Here is a 21089-nt window from a genome sequence, read left to right on the forward strand (position 1 = left end):
ATATGTTGAATCAAAACACATCAGAAAGCGTTTAAAATAAGAAAACAGAGCAGGTAACGACACCAAGAACACAGGTTTGAGCGCAAGGAATGAACACAGACAAACTGACAAGGAACAAAGTGAAACACACAAGTGTATATATACACAGAAAACTAATCACAAAAATGAGACACAGCTGGAGCAGGAGGACACGGGCAGAAGGAGGGAAATGGGGATTGGCTCACAACCAGGCTGTGGTGGGAAACACTAGGGTGGAGCAAACAAGACTAACACAGAACAGGTGTGAAGGGAGACTCTGGAACAGGGAAGGACTAACGAGACAGGTGTGACAGAAAACAGGCGGGAAAACACACAAAGACAGGGAGTAAAACCAGACACGACACATGAGGAGAGAATCTACAAAATAAAACAGGAAGCAGATTAAACATGAATGAATAACGTGAAACAAGGAAGAACAAACAGAAAACAAAGTCCATAGAATAGGATCATGGATGCAGGGGGAAACAGCTGGCCTGGCTCTGTTCAAAGTGAACATACAAAACTGCAGTGTTTGTTTTACAGGGGGGTTATGTGCCAGATTATTTCCTGTCTTTGGATTTAATACAGATTGAAGACATAAGATATAAATCTGGCAGAGCTGGAAGCTGAGCTGCTTTACCTAAAGAAGCTAAGAGCTGAAATACAGAGCTAGAAAAGCTGGAAGCTAAACTGTAATACTGTCAATGGTGGAGGATAAAATTAACTAAAAAGGCTGAAAGAAGAAATGTGTCTCACTTTGAGAAGTTGGGTTCAAGCATATATGTCCTTAAAGAGCAAAATATTTCAATATCTGAATAGTTTCTCTCACTGAAAGTACGCAGGAGCAGTAGTTGATTCAAACATGTACAGGAGACCTTTAATCACTTTGTAACCTGTTTAAAATTAATCTCATGTTGCTCAGAGTCTGAATGTATCGATAGCAAAAGCACAAACACACAAGCTGTGATGAGGTGAGCTGACGCAAGAAAACAAGTGTCGCACACTCTGGCTCCATATTTATGTCTTTTATTTTGATGATGTTTGGCCTTAACAGACATATTGAGACACAGGTTCACTGATCTGTTACATGGACCACACCTTTGTCACACAGCTGATGATGATTAGGTGATCTTGCTACACCATTAGGTTGAGCAAGCCACAGTCACACAGCTGACAGTAGTTAGATCATCATACCACAGCATTACGCTGAGCAAAAGGAGCTACAGCCAATCACATCATCAAAACAAATGACAACAGCCACTACATATTCTGCCACATTTGAGTATAATATACTTTTCCATCCATCCATTTTCTGGGGCCGGGTCGCGGGGGCAGCAGCCCAAGCAAAACACCCCAGACATCCCTCTCCCCAGTTACACTTTCCAGCTCCTCCTGGGGGACCCTGAGGTGTTCCCAAGCCAGATGAGATATGTAATCCCTCCAGCATGTTCTCGGTCTGCCCCGGGGCCTCCTACCAGTGGGACGTAACCGAAACATGTTCAGCGGGAGGCGAGTCAGATGATCAGATGCAATTGACCCCTTTCGACGCGAAAGAGCAGCAGCTCTACTCCGAGCTCCCTCTGGATGTCTGAGCTCGTCACCCTATCTCTAAGGCTGAGCCCAGACACCCCACGGAGAAGACTCATTTTGGTAGTTCGTATCTGCGACCTCATTCTTTCGGTCACTAGCCAGACCTCATGACCATAAGTGAGGGTTGGGATGTAGACGGACCCGTAAATCAGCTCCCTGTTCACCAGGACGGACCGGCGCAGCGCCTGCATCACTCCAGAAGCCACACCAAACCACTGATCCATCTTAGGCTCCATTCTACCCTCATTCGTGAACAAGACCCCGAGATACTTGAACTCCCTCGCTTGAGGCAGTAACTCTCCCCCGACCCGGAGGGCCTCAGATTTGGAGGTGCTGACTCTCATCCCGACCACTTCACACTGGGCTGCAAACCGCCCCAGGTCACGCTGGAGGTCACGGTGTGATGAAGCCAACAGAACCACATCATCTGCGAAAAAGCAGAGATGCAATTCTGAGGTCCCCAAACCTCTCAGACGGTGGATCCAATAGTGTTCTCTCCTGGAAAGTATCACATCCAAATTACCTTGTTATAATACAGAAACATTTTGAGGCTACAGCTCAAATAAACTGAAGGTTTCCTGTCAGTGACACTGCATCCACGTATTCTATATTCTGTCAATAACCAATCAGACGTCTTGATGAAGTAATGGTGTTATATGTACGTGAGGTAGATGGACTTGAAATAAAGCAGCAGAATCCTGCACATTGTTGTTGTCGCAGAGTTTATGTAATAGACACTGAAAGTGCCGACTCAATAAGCACAACAATAAGTCAACATTGTGTTACACTTTCATGAATGAAGCCACGCCCACTCTTGGTGCACCACGATTATTTCCTGTAGGAAATGTGAAAACAGATCAAGAGCTCTCTCTGTAGCGTGCACACTGCAACGCACTCATCACGTACTGACCGCTACTTCTGCTCTGCTGGCGTCAGCTTCCGATGTATCTTCTACTGCTATCCTATACTCTGTATTCCAGGATTGGCTGGCCCTCACTGATTATGCAAAGGCTCAGTCACTGGTGCCTGTTTATCTATAAAGCCATGCTAGGCATGCTCCCTTCTTATATTTGCTCTTTGATTGTTCAGAAAGCTGGTGGTAGCTATAGCTTGAGATCGAAAGATGTTGTCCTATTGTCTGTACCAAGTGTAAGGACTGAACTGGGAAAAAAGGCCTTTAAGTGCTCGGCTCCTCTTACCTGGAACAGCCTTCAAAAAAACTTGAATCTTGGGAGCCTTATCCCTGCCTGATTTTAAAGTTCTGATAACCTCAATGATAAATACATTGGCTAGTTCTTGTCATTGTCTTTAGGTATTTTAATGTAATCACTGGTACTGGATTCATACTACTTTTAATGCATTTGTTGTGTTGTGTCTTGTCTGTAACTTTTCATGCTGCTGCTGTTTTGGCCAGGTCTCCCTTGAAAATGAGATCATTGATCTCAATGGGACTAACCTGATAAAATAAAGGTAAAATAAAATATACTCTATTACACCTTAAACAAATACCAATAACCATGACACATCTTATCATACACATAACGACTCATATACACTAAGAACAGGCATATTACTCCTGGTACCATACTCAGTCCTCTTGTCACAGGTTACCTCGTCCAAATACCTATGTGAAGTACTCAAAAACATGTTCACCTTACTCTTACATGGCACACAGGTAAGTAATAGCAAGTACCATTAGCTATGACAATGACTCCTTTAACATATGATGTAGTGGTGAGTAATGCATGAACCCCAATTACATAAGAACCAGAAAAATGACAGTTCAGTATTTTAACAATACTCAAACATGAATGCTAGTATGAACTCTTTTGATCCCTGCTTTGCATGAATTAAATGTATGAACTAACTTAATCTAACTTAACTTGTTTTTCACTCACAAACTTGTACTGTATTACTCTCACAATATTCTCACAGGAGTGGTATTAAACACACTTAAACACTGATTCTGGTACAAATGCTTATTACCAAAATACGAAATGCTCCTTTAACCCTATTGACAGAGAGGAATAAACTCAGGCTATGGAGCATATTAGTGGTATGGTATTTATCTGTCTTTTCAAACACACAGTGCCACAATTGCACAGATATATAAAGTCCTTGTTGTTGCTGGGGCAGAAAGCACTCGGACCTGCTTGAAGTTGCTCTGTTCCTCCAGCAGCAGCTAAACCAGTACGGGATGCTTTGTGGATGTAAAGTCATGCATCTGAAAAGTCATCAAAATTTAAGCACTGTAGTAACACTCAGTGACAGCTATCAAAATAAGGTGAGCAATAAAGGCATGATAAAACATTGACAGTGGGAACATTTCTGAAGGTCACAGAGTCTGATGTGTCACAAAAGACAGCGTAACGCCTGTTATCTCATAATTATAAGACTTTTTCTTGTAATTATCAGATAATAAGTTATAATTCTGTGATAAAGTGTGTTATTTGTTTGTTTTTCTGTGGTGAAAGTAATAAGTGTCCGTACCAGTATAGTTGACTTTCTTAAGTGCTATATCGCAGGCAACTGGATTTGAGTTTCACCTCTCATCCAAGAGGCTTCCGCAGTTCTGACAGACTGGTGCAGAGTCACAGGCTTTAAACTCTGTGTCTGTGTGAACCATTACACAGTTGTTAAGGTCACGTGTGAGTTATTGACCCACCCGGCCATCTTGTGTGTCGAACACTAGAGCTGACAGCTACATTTAGATGGTGTAACAGTTCAATAAACAATAGTATACAGCATTTATTGAAATATTATTGCATTGTATTACTCTGCTGTGTTGGATTGGTGTGTAACATAACAATTATGTCTCAGTTTTAAAGACTTTACCTTCTGAATGTTGTGTGAACACTGACTGATATACAGGATTTACAGTTTAGACTCATTTTGTGTGTGTGTGTCTTTTTACTTTGAATGTAAGGGAGGACTTCACACTGGTGAAGTGTGTTTGAGGAACGAAGTGCAATCATACATTTCCAACAAAGAGAAACATCTATAATAAACATCCATAAGAAACATCTATAATAAACATCCATTCATACTGTTTATCATTACAACATTTAAGACTTGTTGATTTTCAAATTCAACATGCAGCAGAATGTTGCAATGTGTCATCAAAGAGGATTCTGGAATGGAGCTCCTCATGGAACTGACCAAGCCTACAAGTAGCCGGTTCACCACTTCAACTGTCACACATCAGCGGGAGGATCGACTTCAACTTTTCGACTGCGACAGTTTCTCATCGTATCAATGATACAGCAAGCGACAACATGGTAAGTTGATTCAGTTTGATTGTTTCAGCGAAGATAAGTTTCCCTGCAAAGACGTGTGCTCCGAGAAACAATTTGTACAGTCACAGCAGAAATGAGTAAATTCAAAATGTGGTTTGACCGAAACAAATTATCATCAAATTTTAATTTAATTTATTGTCAGGAAACTGTAAAATACACACACAAGTACAAGTTGTGATAAACAATGTTATTGTACACTGTAAAAAGGATCCACTGGTTTAACTTTTAAAAGGCAACAATGTGCATGCATCTTTTGAAGTAGTTCCAACTCTGGTATTGTCAAGTCAGTCCTATGAGTCTTTAATAATCTGACAAACTCAATTAATTCGGTATAACCAACATGATTTGCTTTGACATCGAAAAGCTTCATCAAGCTGAACCAACTGAATATTTATCCAAAATCCATGGAGGTTGTAGTGAGTCTGATCAGAAGAGAAATAAATGGCATGTGGCATCACAGTTGCTTTACAGACAGATGTGAAATAATCAGTGTGGATAAATCCTCTAAATATACAGTGTTTTTTAAATGTATTAACATCAAGGCAGTGTTGCGATATGCAAAAAATGTCCCTCCCAATCTATTGATGAAAAATATAAATGACAAAATGTACTGCTCTATGACTGGGCAGCACTGTGGTGTCGTGGTTAGCACTTGACAAACTGACATTATTATTACTACCTGTTGTAGAACGACAGTGTGCTGCAGGTTTGTGTGTGGTTTGTACCAGTGGTGTTGCCGTACCCCAGCAGAACACAGCTGACAGGCATATTTAACTAACATTAATGTCTTTATTATGTTATATTTGTCAGATAGCCCACATGATGTCTGAGTAACGTGTCAATAATTTATGATATTATGATATGTGTCATTTATGTACACAGCATAGCTTTCATTCACGGCATATTCATATAAGATACTGTAAAGCTGTACTTGCTTATGATAAATAACATTAAATAGTAGGAAATGGGTTTTCAAATCTTTATGTTTTTTTCTGGGGGCCCTTAATCAGCTTAATCAGTTCTTAATCAGCAAAGTCTCTGATTCATTCATCAACAAAAAGAGGGCATGATAAATATTATCCCTGCATGTAAACTCTTCATACTACTACTGCTGGTGTCCTGTTTTGGGACAAAATGTGACGACATGTTGTCTCATCACTCTTTCCTTCTCCTCTAGTGTACAAGTTACCGGGACCCGGTTCAGTATTCTACATCTGAAGAGGACTCCACATCATCTCCCTCCTCATCTTCAGATGATGAGTCCACGGTCATCCTTGGCGTCCTCTCCTCCCCCTCCTCCAAATACTTGATCCGCTCGTTTTTGGGGCAGGGGGTCTTTGGAAAAGTCGCCAAGTGCACAAAGTCAGCCACTAAGGAAACAGTGGCTGTGAAGATTATTAACAACACCTATAAAACAGAGGCATTGAACGAGGTAGGTCACAAAGGTTTAATTTGTACAGTACGATGCTTCAAATGTGCTTTAAATCATTTGCCTGAAATCTAACATCTGATATGTTCCCCAGGCTGCCGTCCTCAAACAACTGACAGCTTTCGACGCAGACAGATACAACTTTGTCAGATACTTTGGTGCTTTTACTGACAGAGAGCAGTTTTGTCTCGAGTTTGAAATGCTGGACATGAGTTTGGGGAACTTCCTGGATAAGAAACCTCGCAACTGCTTCTCTGTGAAAGAGATCCGCCCCATCCTGCACCAGGTATGTACTGCACACAGGAGGTGGACACATTATTAAAATACAATGCAATTGGCTGTTCACCAAGCCCTGTCACTGTTACTCTGCCTGTCAAGTTTTGCATTCCCGCAAGACACACTTTACAATGATTTAGTGACAGTGAGTTTTCCAGCTGACCTTTTAATGTTTCCAGCCGATCAGTTTTAAAATGAGAATCCTGTAAAAGGTATCTGGGAATAAGTTAGCATTTTTGCGCATCCAGTTTCAGCGTCTCAGAATCAATGAGTTTTTGGTTTGATGCCTGAAATAAGGTCTGTGGTTAACACAAGCTTAAGACTTTTGTTCTTTGACATAAAATATGTCAGTAAACACCCTAGTTGTGAATTTTGAAGCTTTTACGTGTCTTTAAAAACATGGTTGCTAACAAGTGGCTAAATGACAATACAAAACGTCATCACACCAAACAAAGCTGTGATGCAATTGTGATGTAGTAAAAACAGACCTGTGATTGACCTTCTTACATGATTCATTCATGACTTTCAGATGGCCACGACACTACAGCTCCTGGGAAGCCTTGGACTGGTGCACACGGATCTCAAGCTAGACAATATAATGATAGTGGACCATGTAAACCAGCCTTTGAAAGTCAAAATGATTGACTTTGGCTTGGCCCTTCATGTTTCCAAGATGAATAGCGGCATGGAAATGCAGGCGCTCCGCTACAGGTACGTAACAGTTCAGGATTTAGATTTTATATCTAATAAAGCAACCAAAACAAATAACCTGAACAATGTATTTGTATTTCTTTTCTCAGGTCTCCAGAGGTCATCCTGGGACATCCCTGCACAGCAGCCATTGACATGTGGTCTTTGGGATGCATTGCTGCAGAGCTGTTCCTAGGCTATGCCCTGTACCCTGGCAGCAGCGAGTATGACATGGTCAGTATTACGACTAAAGGTGGATTTATGTTTGTGTGTCAGTTCTACACAGAGCCTACGCCGTGGGCTATGCTGTAATGAGCATTTATATTTGTGCAGTGGGGTTTCTGTGAAATGATTTAAAGTTTGATTGCTTCAAAACACACCTAAAACACACATTAAACATGGCTTAATAGCATCAATTTCAAACACAAGTACACAAATCGACTTTGTTATAACTGTCCAGATTCACAGACAAAGCACTTGTCTTTTGCTGGACACATTTTCCCCACAAATACAACATGCTAACATTATTAGCACAAGCCTATGGCATTTTACATTGTATAAATTAGCCTAGCAGCTAACATTTCTTCTTATCTGTAAAATGACTGTAAATAAAAGCTTTGTTTCCACTGAGGGAAATGGTTTCAGCTAACAAAGATTGTCACAGCGTGTGGTTACATTTCTGGGGTGGTGCACGTCAGGCTACAGCGTAGGCTATGTGTCTAAGCAGAGCCTATACATTTTTTTAAGAAAGACTATACATTCTTTTGCTAAGAAACAGTTTTTACTTAATTCTTAAAACGTATCTCAGACGGGAAACGTGAAAACAACAGTTGGTGGTTTTAGTTGTGTAACTATTCCTTGGGGTGAAAACCAAGTTTGCTGTTTCCTCATGCTTTCAGTCTTTATGCTAAGCTAAGCTAATCACTCTTTGCTCCAGCTCCATACCTAATAGCAGAGTGGTATTGATCTTTTCCTTATATTTACCAAGTGTAACTGACTTTGTGACTTTGTGTTGTGCCAACAGCTACGACATATGGTTCAGACCCAGGGTCAGCTGCCGCTCGGACTTCTAGACAATGGCAGGAATACAAGAAACTTTTTCTGCAGTGGCAGACTCCATGGACGCCGCTGGAGATTGAAGGTACCAACACTCAGTGACTCTCAGACAGAATGTCTTCTTTTTTATCTTTGTTTCCGTCAGTGTCTTTGTCTCTTCATGCTGCTCAGTGTGTTTAAGCTAATCGAATATTATTTGTCTTCAGACACCTTTGGAATACGGACAAGTCACCAGCGGCAAGAGCAAGTTCAACTCCCTGGATGATTTGAAGAAGGTAGGAAGTCGCTTTTGGCAAATCTGATTTTTTTTTTTTTAATCTTAAAAATTAGTACATTTGCCACAAATCAGAAGCACCATTAAGATAAACAGAGATTTTTCTGACCTTTGTGATTTATTCTGATTCAGATTAGACCAGTCTGCCATCTGTCAGAAGAGGACACCAAAGCAGAAGTCAAAGACCTGGACAACTTTCTTGATTTGTTGAAGAAGATGCTTTATCTGGACCCAAGTAAACGGATATCGCCCAGCCTTCTTCTTGAGGATCCATTCATCACCATGAGTGACCTCAGTGAAAGCTTCCCCAACAGCTTTTAGTAAGTCTACATTAAAATGCTGTGTGTAGAACATCTGTGTTGCTGCACATGGACGAATTGTGATTTAATTATTGATTTTCTTTTAGCACCAAATCAGCTTGTGAGATGATGGAAGTCTGTCGGGATCAGAGTCGGAGCTCAGAAGATATGGAACAGGATCCATGGCTCGACCCGCAGGCCTCCACCAGCACAGCCACCCCGAACCAGTCGTACACCCCCAGCCAGGCTGCTCCTGCTTGGCACAATCACCAGGAGCATCCCCTGGTCCTGGAGGTCGCATCGGCCATCTCCGGTAACCTCTACATCCAGAGTCCACAACAGCCACAGAAACTCATTTGTTCCGTTCCCAAAGGAAAGGCAACGCCACAGCATCAGTTGCCCACCACCTCTGTGGCTCAATCAGACACAGGCAAAGTTAGCCCTGTGAGAAAAATGAAGAGGAGGTTTTCACACAGGTGACTGTTTAATTTTTATTTATTTTTTATTTTGCAGTATACTTACATATGTATAGATTACCTGATATTTGCTGTAAAAACTGAAAAGACTGAAACTGTATTTGGTCTACGCAGAAGCCCGGAGAGCGGCCCAACAGCGAAGAAGAGGATCAGGATGGATTTAATCGAGACACAAACAGAGTTACACGAAACCGCCAAAGAGGCTCCAGCTGAGGCTTCGTCCAGCACGGCCACAGCTAAGCCTCAGAGAAAAAGGACGTGGGCGACCTTTGTGGCCTTGCGCACTGGGTTCAGCGGCTCACCGGAGAGGAAGAAAAGGAAGATGAGCCTGCTGCATGACTCCACAATAAAACCTCAGAGGAAAAGGTCGTGGGCCACTTTTGTAGCTTCCTACAGTGGATTAAGGTACGTGCTCTTTGATTTGAACTTATTGAAGCTAACTGTTAAAATTCAAGACATTCAAACACATTTCATCCATGCAGAACTCCATGCACTGGATCACCGGAGAGGAAGACGAAGGTGATGGATTTCTTAAGCGAGGCCCAAACTGAAGCTCCGTCCACTGAGGCCGAAATTAAACCTCAAAGAAAAAGGACGTGGGTGACATTTGAAGCCTCGTACACTGGGTTAAGGTACGTGCTCTTTTATTTTTTCTGTACTTTATTAAAGCTTACTGTTAAAATTCAAGACATTCAAACACATTTCATCCATGCAGAACTCCATGCACTGGATCACCGGAGAGGAAGAAGAGGAAGACGAAGGTGATGGATTTCTTAAGCGAGGCCCAAACGGAAGCTCCGTCCACTGAGGCTGAAATTAAACCTCAGAGAAAAAGGACATGGGCGACCTTTGTAGCCTCACACACTGGGTTAAGGTACGTGTTATTCGACTTCCTTGTACATATTAATTCAAATTAATTAATTCAAATTCAAGACATTAAAACACATTTCATCCATGCAGAACTCCATCCAGCAGCTCGCCAGAGAGGAAGAAGAGGAGGATGAGCCAGTCTTGTGACTCAAAGAAGGCTCCAAACGATGAGTCTGAGACACAAGTGAAAAGTAAGCTCGTCTTTGACTCCTGTTCAGTGGGTCTCAGTCACAGTTAAAAACACATTTGCGGGTGGTTTTGGTGAAACTTTAAAACTTTTTTCCCCCACAGAGAAGCACCACGACTTGGACCAGGCATCATCCAGCGAGAAGCACCACCACGACTCGGACCAGGCATCATCCAGCGAGAAGCACCACGACTCGGACCAGGCATCATCCAGCGAGGCCAAGAATCCAGACATCAACGACAAGTTTGTATTTTGTCACTCCCCAGTTGTGAAGAGATTGTGCTGTTACTGTAGCATTCAAGACATTCAAACAACATTTAATCTTTGCAGGAACCCAGACTGCTCATCTCCGAAGAGGAAGAGCAGAAAAAGGAAAAAAAACTCTCCGGTGACATTGGCCAAAACCAGACCTCTGAGGAAAAGAGGAAAAGTGTCCGATTAGGTAGGTGTTGCATCACATCCCTGTTTTGTCGGTCTGTCCCATGAGACTTTACGATTCAAGAGATTCAAACAAGTTTTAATGTATGCAGAAATCCAGACTGCAGCTCCTCCACAGAGGAAAAGGATGAAGACGAGCCTGGATTGAGGGTGCACCTTCACGTGCAGGTAAGCTCTTCTGTTGTAACTCACACTCAGGATCAGCTGATTGTAAATCAAGAAACTTTAGGTCTGATACTTATGAGGATTGAAATTGAGAAGTTGGCATTTGGGGGCATGTAGAGTCTGACTGAGGATGCTACGGGGTTGCAAAACATAACTAAACTTTGTTGTTTTTGTACAGCGCCAGGCCACCAGAGCCATGGTGGACGACAGAGGCCAATGGAGGCCAATGGAGGCCAACAGAGGACAACACAGGACGACGGAGCCAGAGGGACAAAGGATCAGGGTATTATCAGGTCATCAGGAGGTTTGTTGGTCTTTATTAACGCCTGCACAGAGTATAGTATAACGTAAAGTATAATGTTTGCTGTGACCCAGAGAGGAGGAGGACGCAGTGGTCATTACTTACAAAGATCACTCCCTCTGTTTGATATGCTGCCCATAAGACACTAAACTATCTCTGGAAGGGGGTTCCCTCTTGTGTGATCCTTCCCAAGGTTTCTTCCAGCTCCCCGTGAAGGGTGAGTTTGGGAGTTTTTCCTTGCCCGCTTGAGGGAAGTGTCGTCATGATTTGGGCATAATTATTAATTCCTTTAGTTATTGTAATTATGAGGTCACAGCTAACTAAAAGAAAAGAAGTACTGAAAATATAATGTTCAGGTGTTACTCTTGACCTGTGTGTGACTTTATTGAGCTTGTATTATATAATCTAAAATAACATAAAATTAATTAAATGATATAATATAATAAAATGTAAATGTATACATTTAATTATATTATATATATATTTAATTTATTAAATTAAATAAAAAATAAATTAAATTAAATTAAATTAAATTAAAATATTATATATTCTATAATATATTTTGTAAAAAATGTAAATAAATAAATATATTTATAAATAAGATGTAAGGTTTCTGCATTCCATTATTTCATGTCTCTTCCTGCATTACATCCCATCATTTGTATCCTGCTGAAGATTCAATGGTTTCAATTGTGTCCATACAATTAAAATAAAATACACCTATTTAGTTTGGAGAGTCTGATTACTTTAGAGAAACAAAGTGAAGGAGTCACAGTAAAAAACCTTCCTGTAGAAAGTGTGTGAATGCTGAAAGCTCAATTCAATTCAGAAGAACTGCTGAAAATGCAGAAATTTTAAGTGGATCACCTGAACGATCTGAAAATCTGGCAGGAAGCTTAACTGTATTACCTACACAAGCTAAGAGCTGAAATACATTGCTAGAAAAGCTGGAAGCTAAACTGTGATACTGTCAAAGCTCAAAGGCTAAAAGAAGAATTGCTTTATACTTTGGAAATAATAAAAAAGAAGCATAAATGTCCTTAAAGAGCACAACTTTTTGCTGAATAGGTGTATACCCCAAAATGTTGAACTATGGGTTCAGGTGAAATATGATCATTTTCAAAGTCTGCGTACAGAAAAAGACTTAGCTAAACAAAGACAAAACTGAAATCCTGCTTGAAGGCCCTGAAACAAAAAGATAAATGCTGCTTAATAATCTGGGGAATTTAACTCCCTGGATTAAATCTGAGGTTCCAAGTCTTGGTGTGATCCTAGAGTCAGATCTAACCTTCAGGTCCCACATTAATAAAGTGACAAACACATCATTTTCCACCTCAGAAACATCGCCAAGGTACGACCATCTCTAAATGAAAAAGATGCAGAAAAATAGATTCATGCCTTTATTCCAAGCTGTAACTACTGTAACACACTTTTACTGGCCTCCCAAAAACACCACTGAGAGACTTCAGCTCATTCAATACTCTGCAGCTCGGCTATGAACCAGCACCAAGAGGAGAGAGCACATCAGGCCAGTCTGAGCTGCTCTGCACTGACTTCCTGTTACATTTAGAACTGATATTAAGCTCCTCCTCCCGTATAAAAAGCCCTAAATTGGCTGGGAGGAGCTACATCGCTAACTCCATTGTTAAGGATTTGCCTCCTTTTTTTAAAAACTCTTTTTAATCTTCACGCTGCAACTCTTTTAAAATTCTACTTGATTTTATGATTTATGGTGTGTTTTATGTCCATTATGTCTATTTTCATGTGATGCACTCTGTGCTTATTGTAAAGCTCTTTGTGCTGCATTTCTTGTATGAAAGGTGCTATATAGATAAAGTTTATTATTATTATGTTTAACGGCAGACATTTTGACTTGTCACAGCAGGGGAAGCACAGGTGAAACATCTTACTATATAATGATGAAAACTCTGTCTGTGTGTGTGTGTGCCTGTTCCACGTTTTTCTCCTCACTGACTTGGTCAATCCATGTGAAATTTGGCACAGTGGTAGAGGGTCATGGGAGGATGTGAATGAAGCAATATTACATCAACTGGCCAAAGGGGGGCGCTATAGCAACCACTGAAATGGCAAACTTTGAATGGGTATATCTCATGCCCCGTATGTCGCAGAGACATGAAACTTTGCACAGAGATGCCTCTCCTCATGAGGAACAAATTTGCCTCAAGAACCCATAACTTCCGCTTATATAGATTTTCCGCCATTTTGAATTTTTTTGAAAAACACTTCAAATGGATCTCTTCCTAGGAAGTTTGAGCGATCTGCATGAAACTGGGTGAACATAATCTAGGGACCAATATCTAAAGTTCCCTCTTGGCAAAAGTTGGAAAACTTACTAAAACTGAGCTTCTATAAGGCAATGAATATTGCGGAGGGCGTGGCTCATCACATAAAGGTGTATAACATGTCAAGGGTTTCACCCATCACCACGCAACTTTGTAGGCATATGACCACACATAATCTGAGGGGACCCCTCCATTATTGACCCCATCAAACAAAATGGGGGTGCTAGAGAGCTCATTTCTTATCTAGGCCTAACCGCCATATCGATTTGACAAGACAGTGGAGCATGACAGGAAGGGTGGGAGAGAGAGAGCAAGGAAGACATGCAGCAAAGAACGAAGGCCGGATTCCAACCCCCACCACTGTGACAAGGCCTAGCCACACCTTTCCCATGTGAACTACCAGTGCACCCCACTTTTAAGTCAATACAACATATAAACACTTTAACTATCTGCCTTTCAACGTGCTACCTCAACTACTAATGTACAGTTTTAGCCCACTAACTATCCCACTATAGGCAATGGTACTACTGTACTTTAAATAAAGCAATCGTACTATCAAATTCACAAACACTCTGTCTGAATACATTGCTCTTCTTAATGGGTTCAGTTGACTATTTAATCTGCAATTTCCTATGACCTGTATCCCAAACACACACCATGTGAAACTGTACGTGGGCAACTGTGCACTCAATGGGTATGGACTAGTGTTTTATTAATGATGGCTAAGTGCCATTAAGGTATCCCACTAAGCTGTGCCATGAGCCAGCATGCACACTCTCAGGACCCTGAAACTGAAAGTTACTGTGCCTCTCCTGCTATGAGACGTCAGAATGTCTCCTGTGAATATGGGCTATAATGGGATTAAATAACCACAGAAGCCTTTAATTAAGAAGCTTTGAGTGATCTTCTTTAATGGAATGATTTATGTGCGTAAGGAAAGTACACGAAGATGTAACGTACAGTTCATGGGTTTCATGGTAAACAAAAACACTGACAGACAGCGGAGCCCTGAAAGAGAACATTAGGCTCAAAGGGGTCTTGAGCCACTTCAGAGGCTGCAGGCCTGTAACTTCTTGTCAGCCAGTTTGAGAGACGCCCAGGTGTTGAGCATGGAGGCCCTCAGTTTGCACCACACCAGGTGGTCGGTCAGCCCGAAGATCTGCGCGGCAAACTGAGCAGCAGCCTCAGGGGAGAGGATGGTGGAGCAGCCAAGGCCTGCAGGAGAAGTCAGCGATGAAGGAGCGGTTACTCTGATGAATAAAGTCACATGTGGCAAACGATTTAGGAGAAGTGCTGTGCTTACCGCTCGGCATACGCAGGGATGACCAGACATCTTGTGCACCCCAGTCAGGAGTGAGAGGTGGGCAGTTGATGACGGGATACGCCGTGTTCCCAGACATCACAGGACCAAGGCCGTTGCTTCTGCCAGCTACGGCCACAAACACAGTGGGTACGCCGTCACCTGAGGAAAAGCATACAGATATCATGACACACTTGATAACTAAATCCTCTCTCCTTCAGGAGGGGAGCATTAAATATAAATACACACCTTCATATTCTGCTTTGATGCGGAGTGTCTCATCTGGACCTTTGTGTGCAGAGGTGACTCTCAGGATGCAGGGGATCCCGTAGGAGGTGCAGGCCTTCTTGATTTTCTCACAGTGGGCCATGTCTGAGGTGGAGCCCATCAAAACCACCACCCTGCCACTGCCCTGGGGCTCCAGAAGCAGCTGGAGACACAACACAGCACTCATTAGCTCCATGCAAGTCCAAGTTTATATGTTTACTTAACTCTTTGAAACCTGAGAAAATTGGCTTTATTTCTTTTTAAAATGTGGGAGGAAGGCAGCGAACAATGAAAGAGGAAATGACCCCCCCCAAAAAAAGAAAAGAAAAAGAAATTAGTAAAAAAAAAAAAAAAATTAAAAACAAGAAAATTAGTAAGTTATTAGTTAGTTATTTTAAAATTTCATTTTTTTAAAATTATGTCACAAAAGTAACATAATTTTAAAAAAAATGAAATTTTAAAATGTAGAAGTTATAATTATAAATATATTTTTCCAAAGTTTTTTTTCTTTTCACCCATTTTTTAGAAATTAATTTTCAATGTTTACTATTTTTTTTGCAATTCATTTCTTATGAAATTGCTTAGTACCCTTTTTCCTCTGTTTTTGAAAGAAACCACACCAATTAGCTCAAGTTTCAAAGGTTTAAATACTTGCGAAAGGCACCTGAAAGCAGCACAAGAAAAGTGATGTTGCTGCAGCTTTCAAAGGGTTAAAGCGAGACCATGCAACATTAGGTGAGCAGTGGCCACATGTGAAAAACACTGGATAATAATAATATATGTTAACCCTGTTGGTTACGTAGCAATACTGAGCTAACACTAGCCATACCAGACTACATAAAGTCATAGCAGTAAAACTCCTGGGTGTATTTATTGAGAAAAAGTGCATTTAATTGCTCCTGGATTCAACTTTTTGTATCACCACACAGAATGAAGCAGATATCTCCTACTAGCTCACCTAGCACCACTGAGCTAGGTTACAGCTAAGCCGAGTAGGATGCTATTTATGTTTACATCTCACACTGTCACGAGCATGAGCACAAGTCTCTCATCTGTGAGTAGATGCATTCTTCCTTCTGCGCTGTGATACAGTTGGCAGGTGTAGTTTGGTAGAAAGAAAATAGTTCCTACACGAAACTGCTCAAAAAAAAAAAAAAAAAGGGGGTCTTTGATATTTAAAAACTGAAAATGACACAACTGGAGAGCAACAAAGCTCAGATAATAGTTTGTAATGAACTTTGTGTGTCTGTTATAACATGTTGATTAAGAACAAAGAGTAGATTGGGACAATAGGTTCAGTGTACCTTGACCCTTTCAGAGACCCACTCAAAGTTCCTCTTCACCATCTGCATCGCCTCAGGAGTAACTTCTTTCAAGTCTCGGTACACCTACAAAGAGATGAACACAAGTTATTTCAGCTTTAATCTTAATTCTTAAAGCATCAAAATAAAATAGCAGGACCCGAAGAAGTCCTGACCTGCTTATCTTTCTGCTGGCTTCGATCTCCAGCCGGCCACAGCCTCCATGAGTCGTTGTCGATCACATCGGCGAGGACGATCTCTTGAGTCTTTACGTTCACACCAAATTCGATCTATAAGCAAGGAAGATGATCCTAAGTTGTGAAGCAGCTACAAAAAGTGTTCACACTTGGATGTCAGATTAACCAGCAGAGGGTGCTGCTGCACAGTTTACCTTCATATCCACCAGCGTGCAGTTCTGAGTGGCCCAGGCTTTCTCCAGAATCTCAAAGATGGCCACAGTGCTGCGATTCATGATGTCCACCTCGCACTGACCGATGGTGAGTCCGGCCAGAGTGAATTTGGCCGCCAGTAGCTGCTCCTCTGACCACTGGGGGTCGTTGTTGGCATCATCCTGCAGCAGAGAGCAACACAGTACGTTTGGATTGATGCGATTTTGACACTTTGAGTGAAGGTACAGCACTTAGAGACAGATAACACATTGGAGGCCAGGAGCTGTATTCACAAAGCTTCCTAGAATTGTGAGGCTTTCTTAGAATTTCCCTTAAATTTAAGACTAGGTTGTTATACAGATAAGTTATTCACAGAGCATCTTAACCCTTAAAAGAGCTCCTAAGGTAGAGGACTATTAGGAGCACGGAGGAGGACTAATCAGAGGAGAAAATGGTGGAAACACAAAGAGGTCAGAGAAATATTCTCCAGACGCTGGATGACAGTGAGTAAATGAAACGCTACAGATTAGATGGTGCCGGGTTAATGTGTGTGGTTGCTGTCATTAAGGATACACACACATTTCCCACCTAACACTACAATGCCAGAAATAAAATGATCACAACACTAAGATATTTGGTAAACTGAGCTCAGCAGAGTGATCACACTAACAACACTCTCACAGTCAGCATTTCATTTCCAGCCTGCAGGCTCACAAAGGGGTGTGTCTGTGACGACCAATCACATCTGTTAATAAAAGAATGCGTCATGCTAAGCAACGGGGTCAACTCACCTCCTCACTGAAGCAAAAGTTTCTGTCTCTACCTTGCTCAGCTCTGAGAACTTTCCTAGATCACTCCTAAGCTAACACTAAAAATGTTGAGGCTAAGTTAAGAGCTCTTTGTGAACGTGACTCACTTTGAAGAACATCTCCATCTTCAGAGGGGAGAAGCGGTAGCCTTCTTTGACTCCTGGATTCCTCTTGAGGAATGATCCAGTTGCGACTCTGCGACAAACCCACTCGATGGGAATCATCTCGCAGTGGGCTGCGATGAACGCTGTGTCCGAGTGCTGCTTCACAAAGGCAGTCTTAATGCCTGGAAGAAAGAGGGGGCATTAAAATCAGCCTAAGACTATTACATAGTCCCACATTAAGGCACCAAAAGCTAAACCACGATTGGTTCAAGAGCTGTGAACAAAGTTAAGTCACAACTAAACCTCAGTATGTTTTAATTTCAACACTGAGGGTTCATTTGGATCACAGACAGATGTTGCAACACACCAGTGCTTTAAAGATTTTCACGTTCTGTCATGCCCCTGAAATGAACACTGAATGAGCAGGATGTGGTCGGTCACGTTCTGTTGAATTATGCACTATAAAGTTTCAAGTCACAAGACAGCCATCACCACACTCATGAGTGGCATTTGGGTTATACTTAGCCAATTACTTTTAAATGAAAGCAAGATGGAGAGTCATTTGGGAGAATCTGGGATTTTTGGGGCCTAATGTCACGAACATGCACACACCATGCCCCCCGTACACATGTCATCACTACCATGTGGCTCTGTCGGTTCTGCATGTGATGCATGTGTTCAGTCAAAAGCATTTGTTGGATCATGTATGCTTAAAAAAAAAGACATAAAAAGAATTTTTATGCACCAATCTGTGCCTTTCCTGCATCAATTGATGGTGTCAATGTCTTTAATATTATTAAAAAAATTTTTAAAAATGTGTCTGCTTGTTTCTATGTTTTAGTGTAGGAGACAAATGCACATATTCTAAATATCGAGGGGGGCATGTCCTCTGTGTCCCACCCAAAATGACTACAAGCCTTATAAAAAAGTTTTTACTGAACCTTATGTTAGATTAAATTTACAGAAAGGGAAAATGTGTTCAGTTACCAACAGGTAGCTTGCCTTGATGGTATGAAGGTATTCCCTTTTTACTTTTATTTTGGGGTTGCTGTTTCATTTTGTGTTCTATTGCCCAGAGTACAGTGACCTGAGAAATCATTTGTTTGACAATTTAGTTGAGGAACGCCGATTTGTTTTGGTTATCTGAAGGTAAAGTTGTGTTGGCTCTTTATAGGGCTGCAACTAACGATTATTTTCAATGTCGACTAATCTGTCGATTATTTCTTCGATTAGTCGACTGATCATTTTATCGAAAAATGTGTTGAGGATGCTTTTCTAGCCTTTGCCATGTTTGACACAGGTGTCTGGCATTTTGCAATCAAGTGATGTTACTGCCTGAACCCTTATGTACAGCTGCATTCACTTGTCTTGTATGCCTGAAGAAGGTCACAATGACTGAAAGCTTGCATTAAACTGATATATGCACAGTGTTTGAGTGGGCGGCTTCTGTTTTCAGTCTGTCTCTCCCAAACCCCAAAATGACGTCATCTAATGTCTTGTTTCGTACTCACGCCAAAGGGTTTTAGTTCACCGTCATAGGAGAGTGTGTAAAGCTGCCAATATTTGAACGGAAGAAGCTGCAATAAGAGTATTTTGGGGTACTTTCATAGTACTTTTCTATGAAAAATGACTCAAACTGATTAGTCGACTACTAAAATAGTCACATTATTTTAATAGTTGATTAGTCATCGATTAGTCGACTAATAGTTGCAGCCCTACCTTTTTACTGAGGATATTTTTGCTTTAGAAAGATTTATAGATAATTCATGGAGGAGAATAATGTATCCATCGTAATAAGACCCTTTTGTAATATAAATTTAGCGCTTCTACATGTTTTCCTTTTGAATTTGTGGAACTGTATGTCATGACTTGTCATGTGACCATCCCAGTTGTTGCCTAGTGTCTTGTAAGCTGGGTTTGTCAGACAAAAACAAACCATTTGAATGTGTCAGTTTGGGATTTAAATCATTTTAAATGGCTTTTTAAAAACTATTTTCTGAGATTTAATGGATGTACCGTTAAACTTTAATTACTAACCCGGGCTATTATTTGCTTAAATCACTGAACACAATGGTCTTATATTAGGAACAGGCCTTGAATTCTTTTTACAAGAAACTGTTGCTCAGCAAAGATGTGATATACGATCAAATTGTTTATTTGAACCAGTGTGAATATTACTTGTATTACTTCAAATTAGGCTGGTGCTCATGGCTTCAGGAAAGTGAACTTAAACTAATCAAGCTGGTGTCGTGTGTAGCACATCCATACAAGTTTAAACTTCTGTATTTGATTGTGTGATCCAAACAGCTAACTCAAGTTGGTAGCCAACACTCTGGTTTATACATCCAGAGAACTTCTACATAATAAACTACTTGGCAAACAGATCGGGTGTGTAATTGAGATGGGCTTATTTGTCAAAATGTGGAGCCACATCGGGCCAGTAAAGGGACTGAGTGTTTAATTGGGACTAGGATTTTACAGGTAAATTTTAAGGTAACTACCAAGGGTATGAGAAAAGGTAAATAGGTCAAAGGTTTGCAGTTTGGCTGCATATGAATCCAGTGAAATTAAGTTATAAGGGGAGGAAAAAGTTGTGTGTGAGGGAGTGCTTATAAAATCAAATCCCTAAATCATATAGTAATGAAACTCCTCTGACTTTTTCAGCATGTGGGAAAGTTGCCTCAGGGCTGCAACGTTATGACACAACTGCTGCACACATTACCTGGCTGGCACCTTTGAATGGATCTATAATAACTTGACTGGGTCCTCACCAGATTCCTGAAGCAGCTTGAATACGCAGCTCGTCGTTTTGTTGGCGATGGCAGCCTTTCCCTCCATCTGGTCTTTCCTCACCGCATTCCCAGCTGTGATCTGGTCTTTAGACTGGACCAGAACCAGTCCGGGCTGGTCCACGATCTCGAAAATCTGCTTTGTCTTTCCCTCATTCAGCTTCTGGCCGATGTTCAACTCTAGAGAACACATGCGCACACACACAAAACAGGGAAAGTACGCACATTAAAACCCTGCACGTTTATCATATATTCTGAGATATGCATTAATATTTGTGCCGTACCTGGTGTGGAGGCCATGTTGGGGTTCTTTACCAACCGACAGTCCTGAAACAAGAAGTGAAAAATGACACGCAACTGTTAGAAAGTCGCAGGATGAAGAGGCAGCAGGAGGCGTGCAGGCAGCACAAGAGGGAAGTGGACTCTGTCTTACGTGCTCTGACAACCAATCACATCCCCCCG

The 21089-nt window shown here is 41.3% G+C and overlaps 1 protein-coding gene across 2 annotated transcripts in view; it reads right to left on the minus strand.

Annotated features, from left to right (window-relative positions):
- Positions 1-14553: 14553 nt before the first annotated feature.
- The window catches only part of paics (phosphoribosylaminoimidazole carboxylase, phosphoribosylaminoimidazole succinocarboxamide synthetase), a 59214-nt gene continuing 52678 nt past the window's right edge, over positions 14554-21089 (minus strand). Inside the window, exons 2-10 of one of the 2 annotated variants that reach the window (XM_033621722.2) lie at positions 20912-20973; positions 20610-20807; positions 17842-18020; positions 16928-17107; positions 16713-16826; positions 16540-16623; positions 15218-15398; positions 14972-15130; positions 14554-14883 (exon numbers count right to left, since the gene is read on the minus strand). In XM_033621722.2, coding sequence (XP_033477613.2) covers positions 14717-14883; positions 14972-15130; positions 15218-15398; positions 16540-16623; positions 16713-16826; positions 16928-17107; positions 17842-18020; positions 20610-20807; positions 20912-20927 — 1278 coding nt within the window. In that variant the 5' untranslated portion in view covers positions 20928-20973 and the 3' untranslated portion in view covers positions 14554-14716. The remainder of the gene's footprint in view (positions 14884-14971; positions 15131-15217; positions 15399-16539; positions 16624-16712; positions 16827-16927; positions 17108-17841; positions 18021-20609; positions 20808-20911; positions 20974-21089) is intronic. The other variant, XM_078168514.1, reaches the window with a different exon arrangement.

This window comes from Epinephelus lanceolatus, chromosome 6 (assembly GCF_041903045.1).
Source record: "Epinephelus lanceolatus isolate andai-2023 chromosome 6, ASM4190304v1, whole genome shotgun sequence".
Classification (NCBI taxonomy): Eukaryota; Metazoa; Chordata; class Actinopteri; order Perciformes; family Serranidae; genus Epinephelus; species Epinephelus lanceolatus.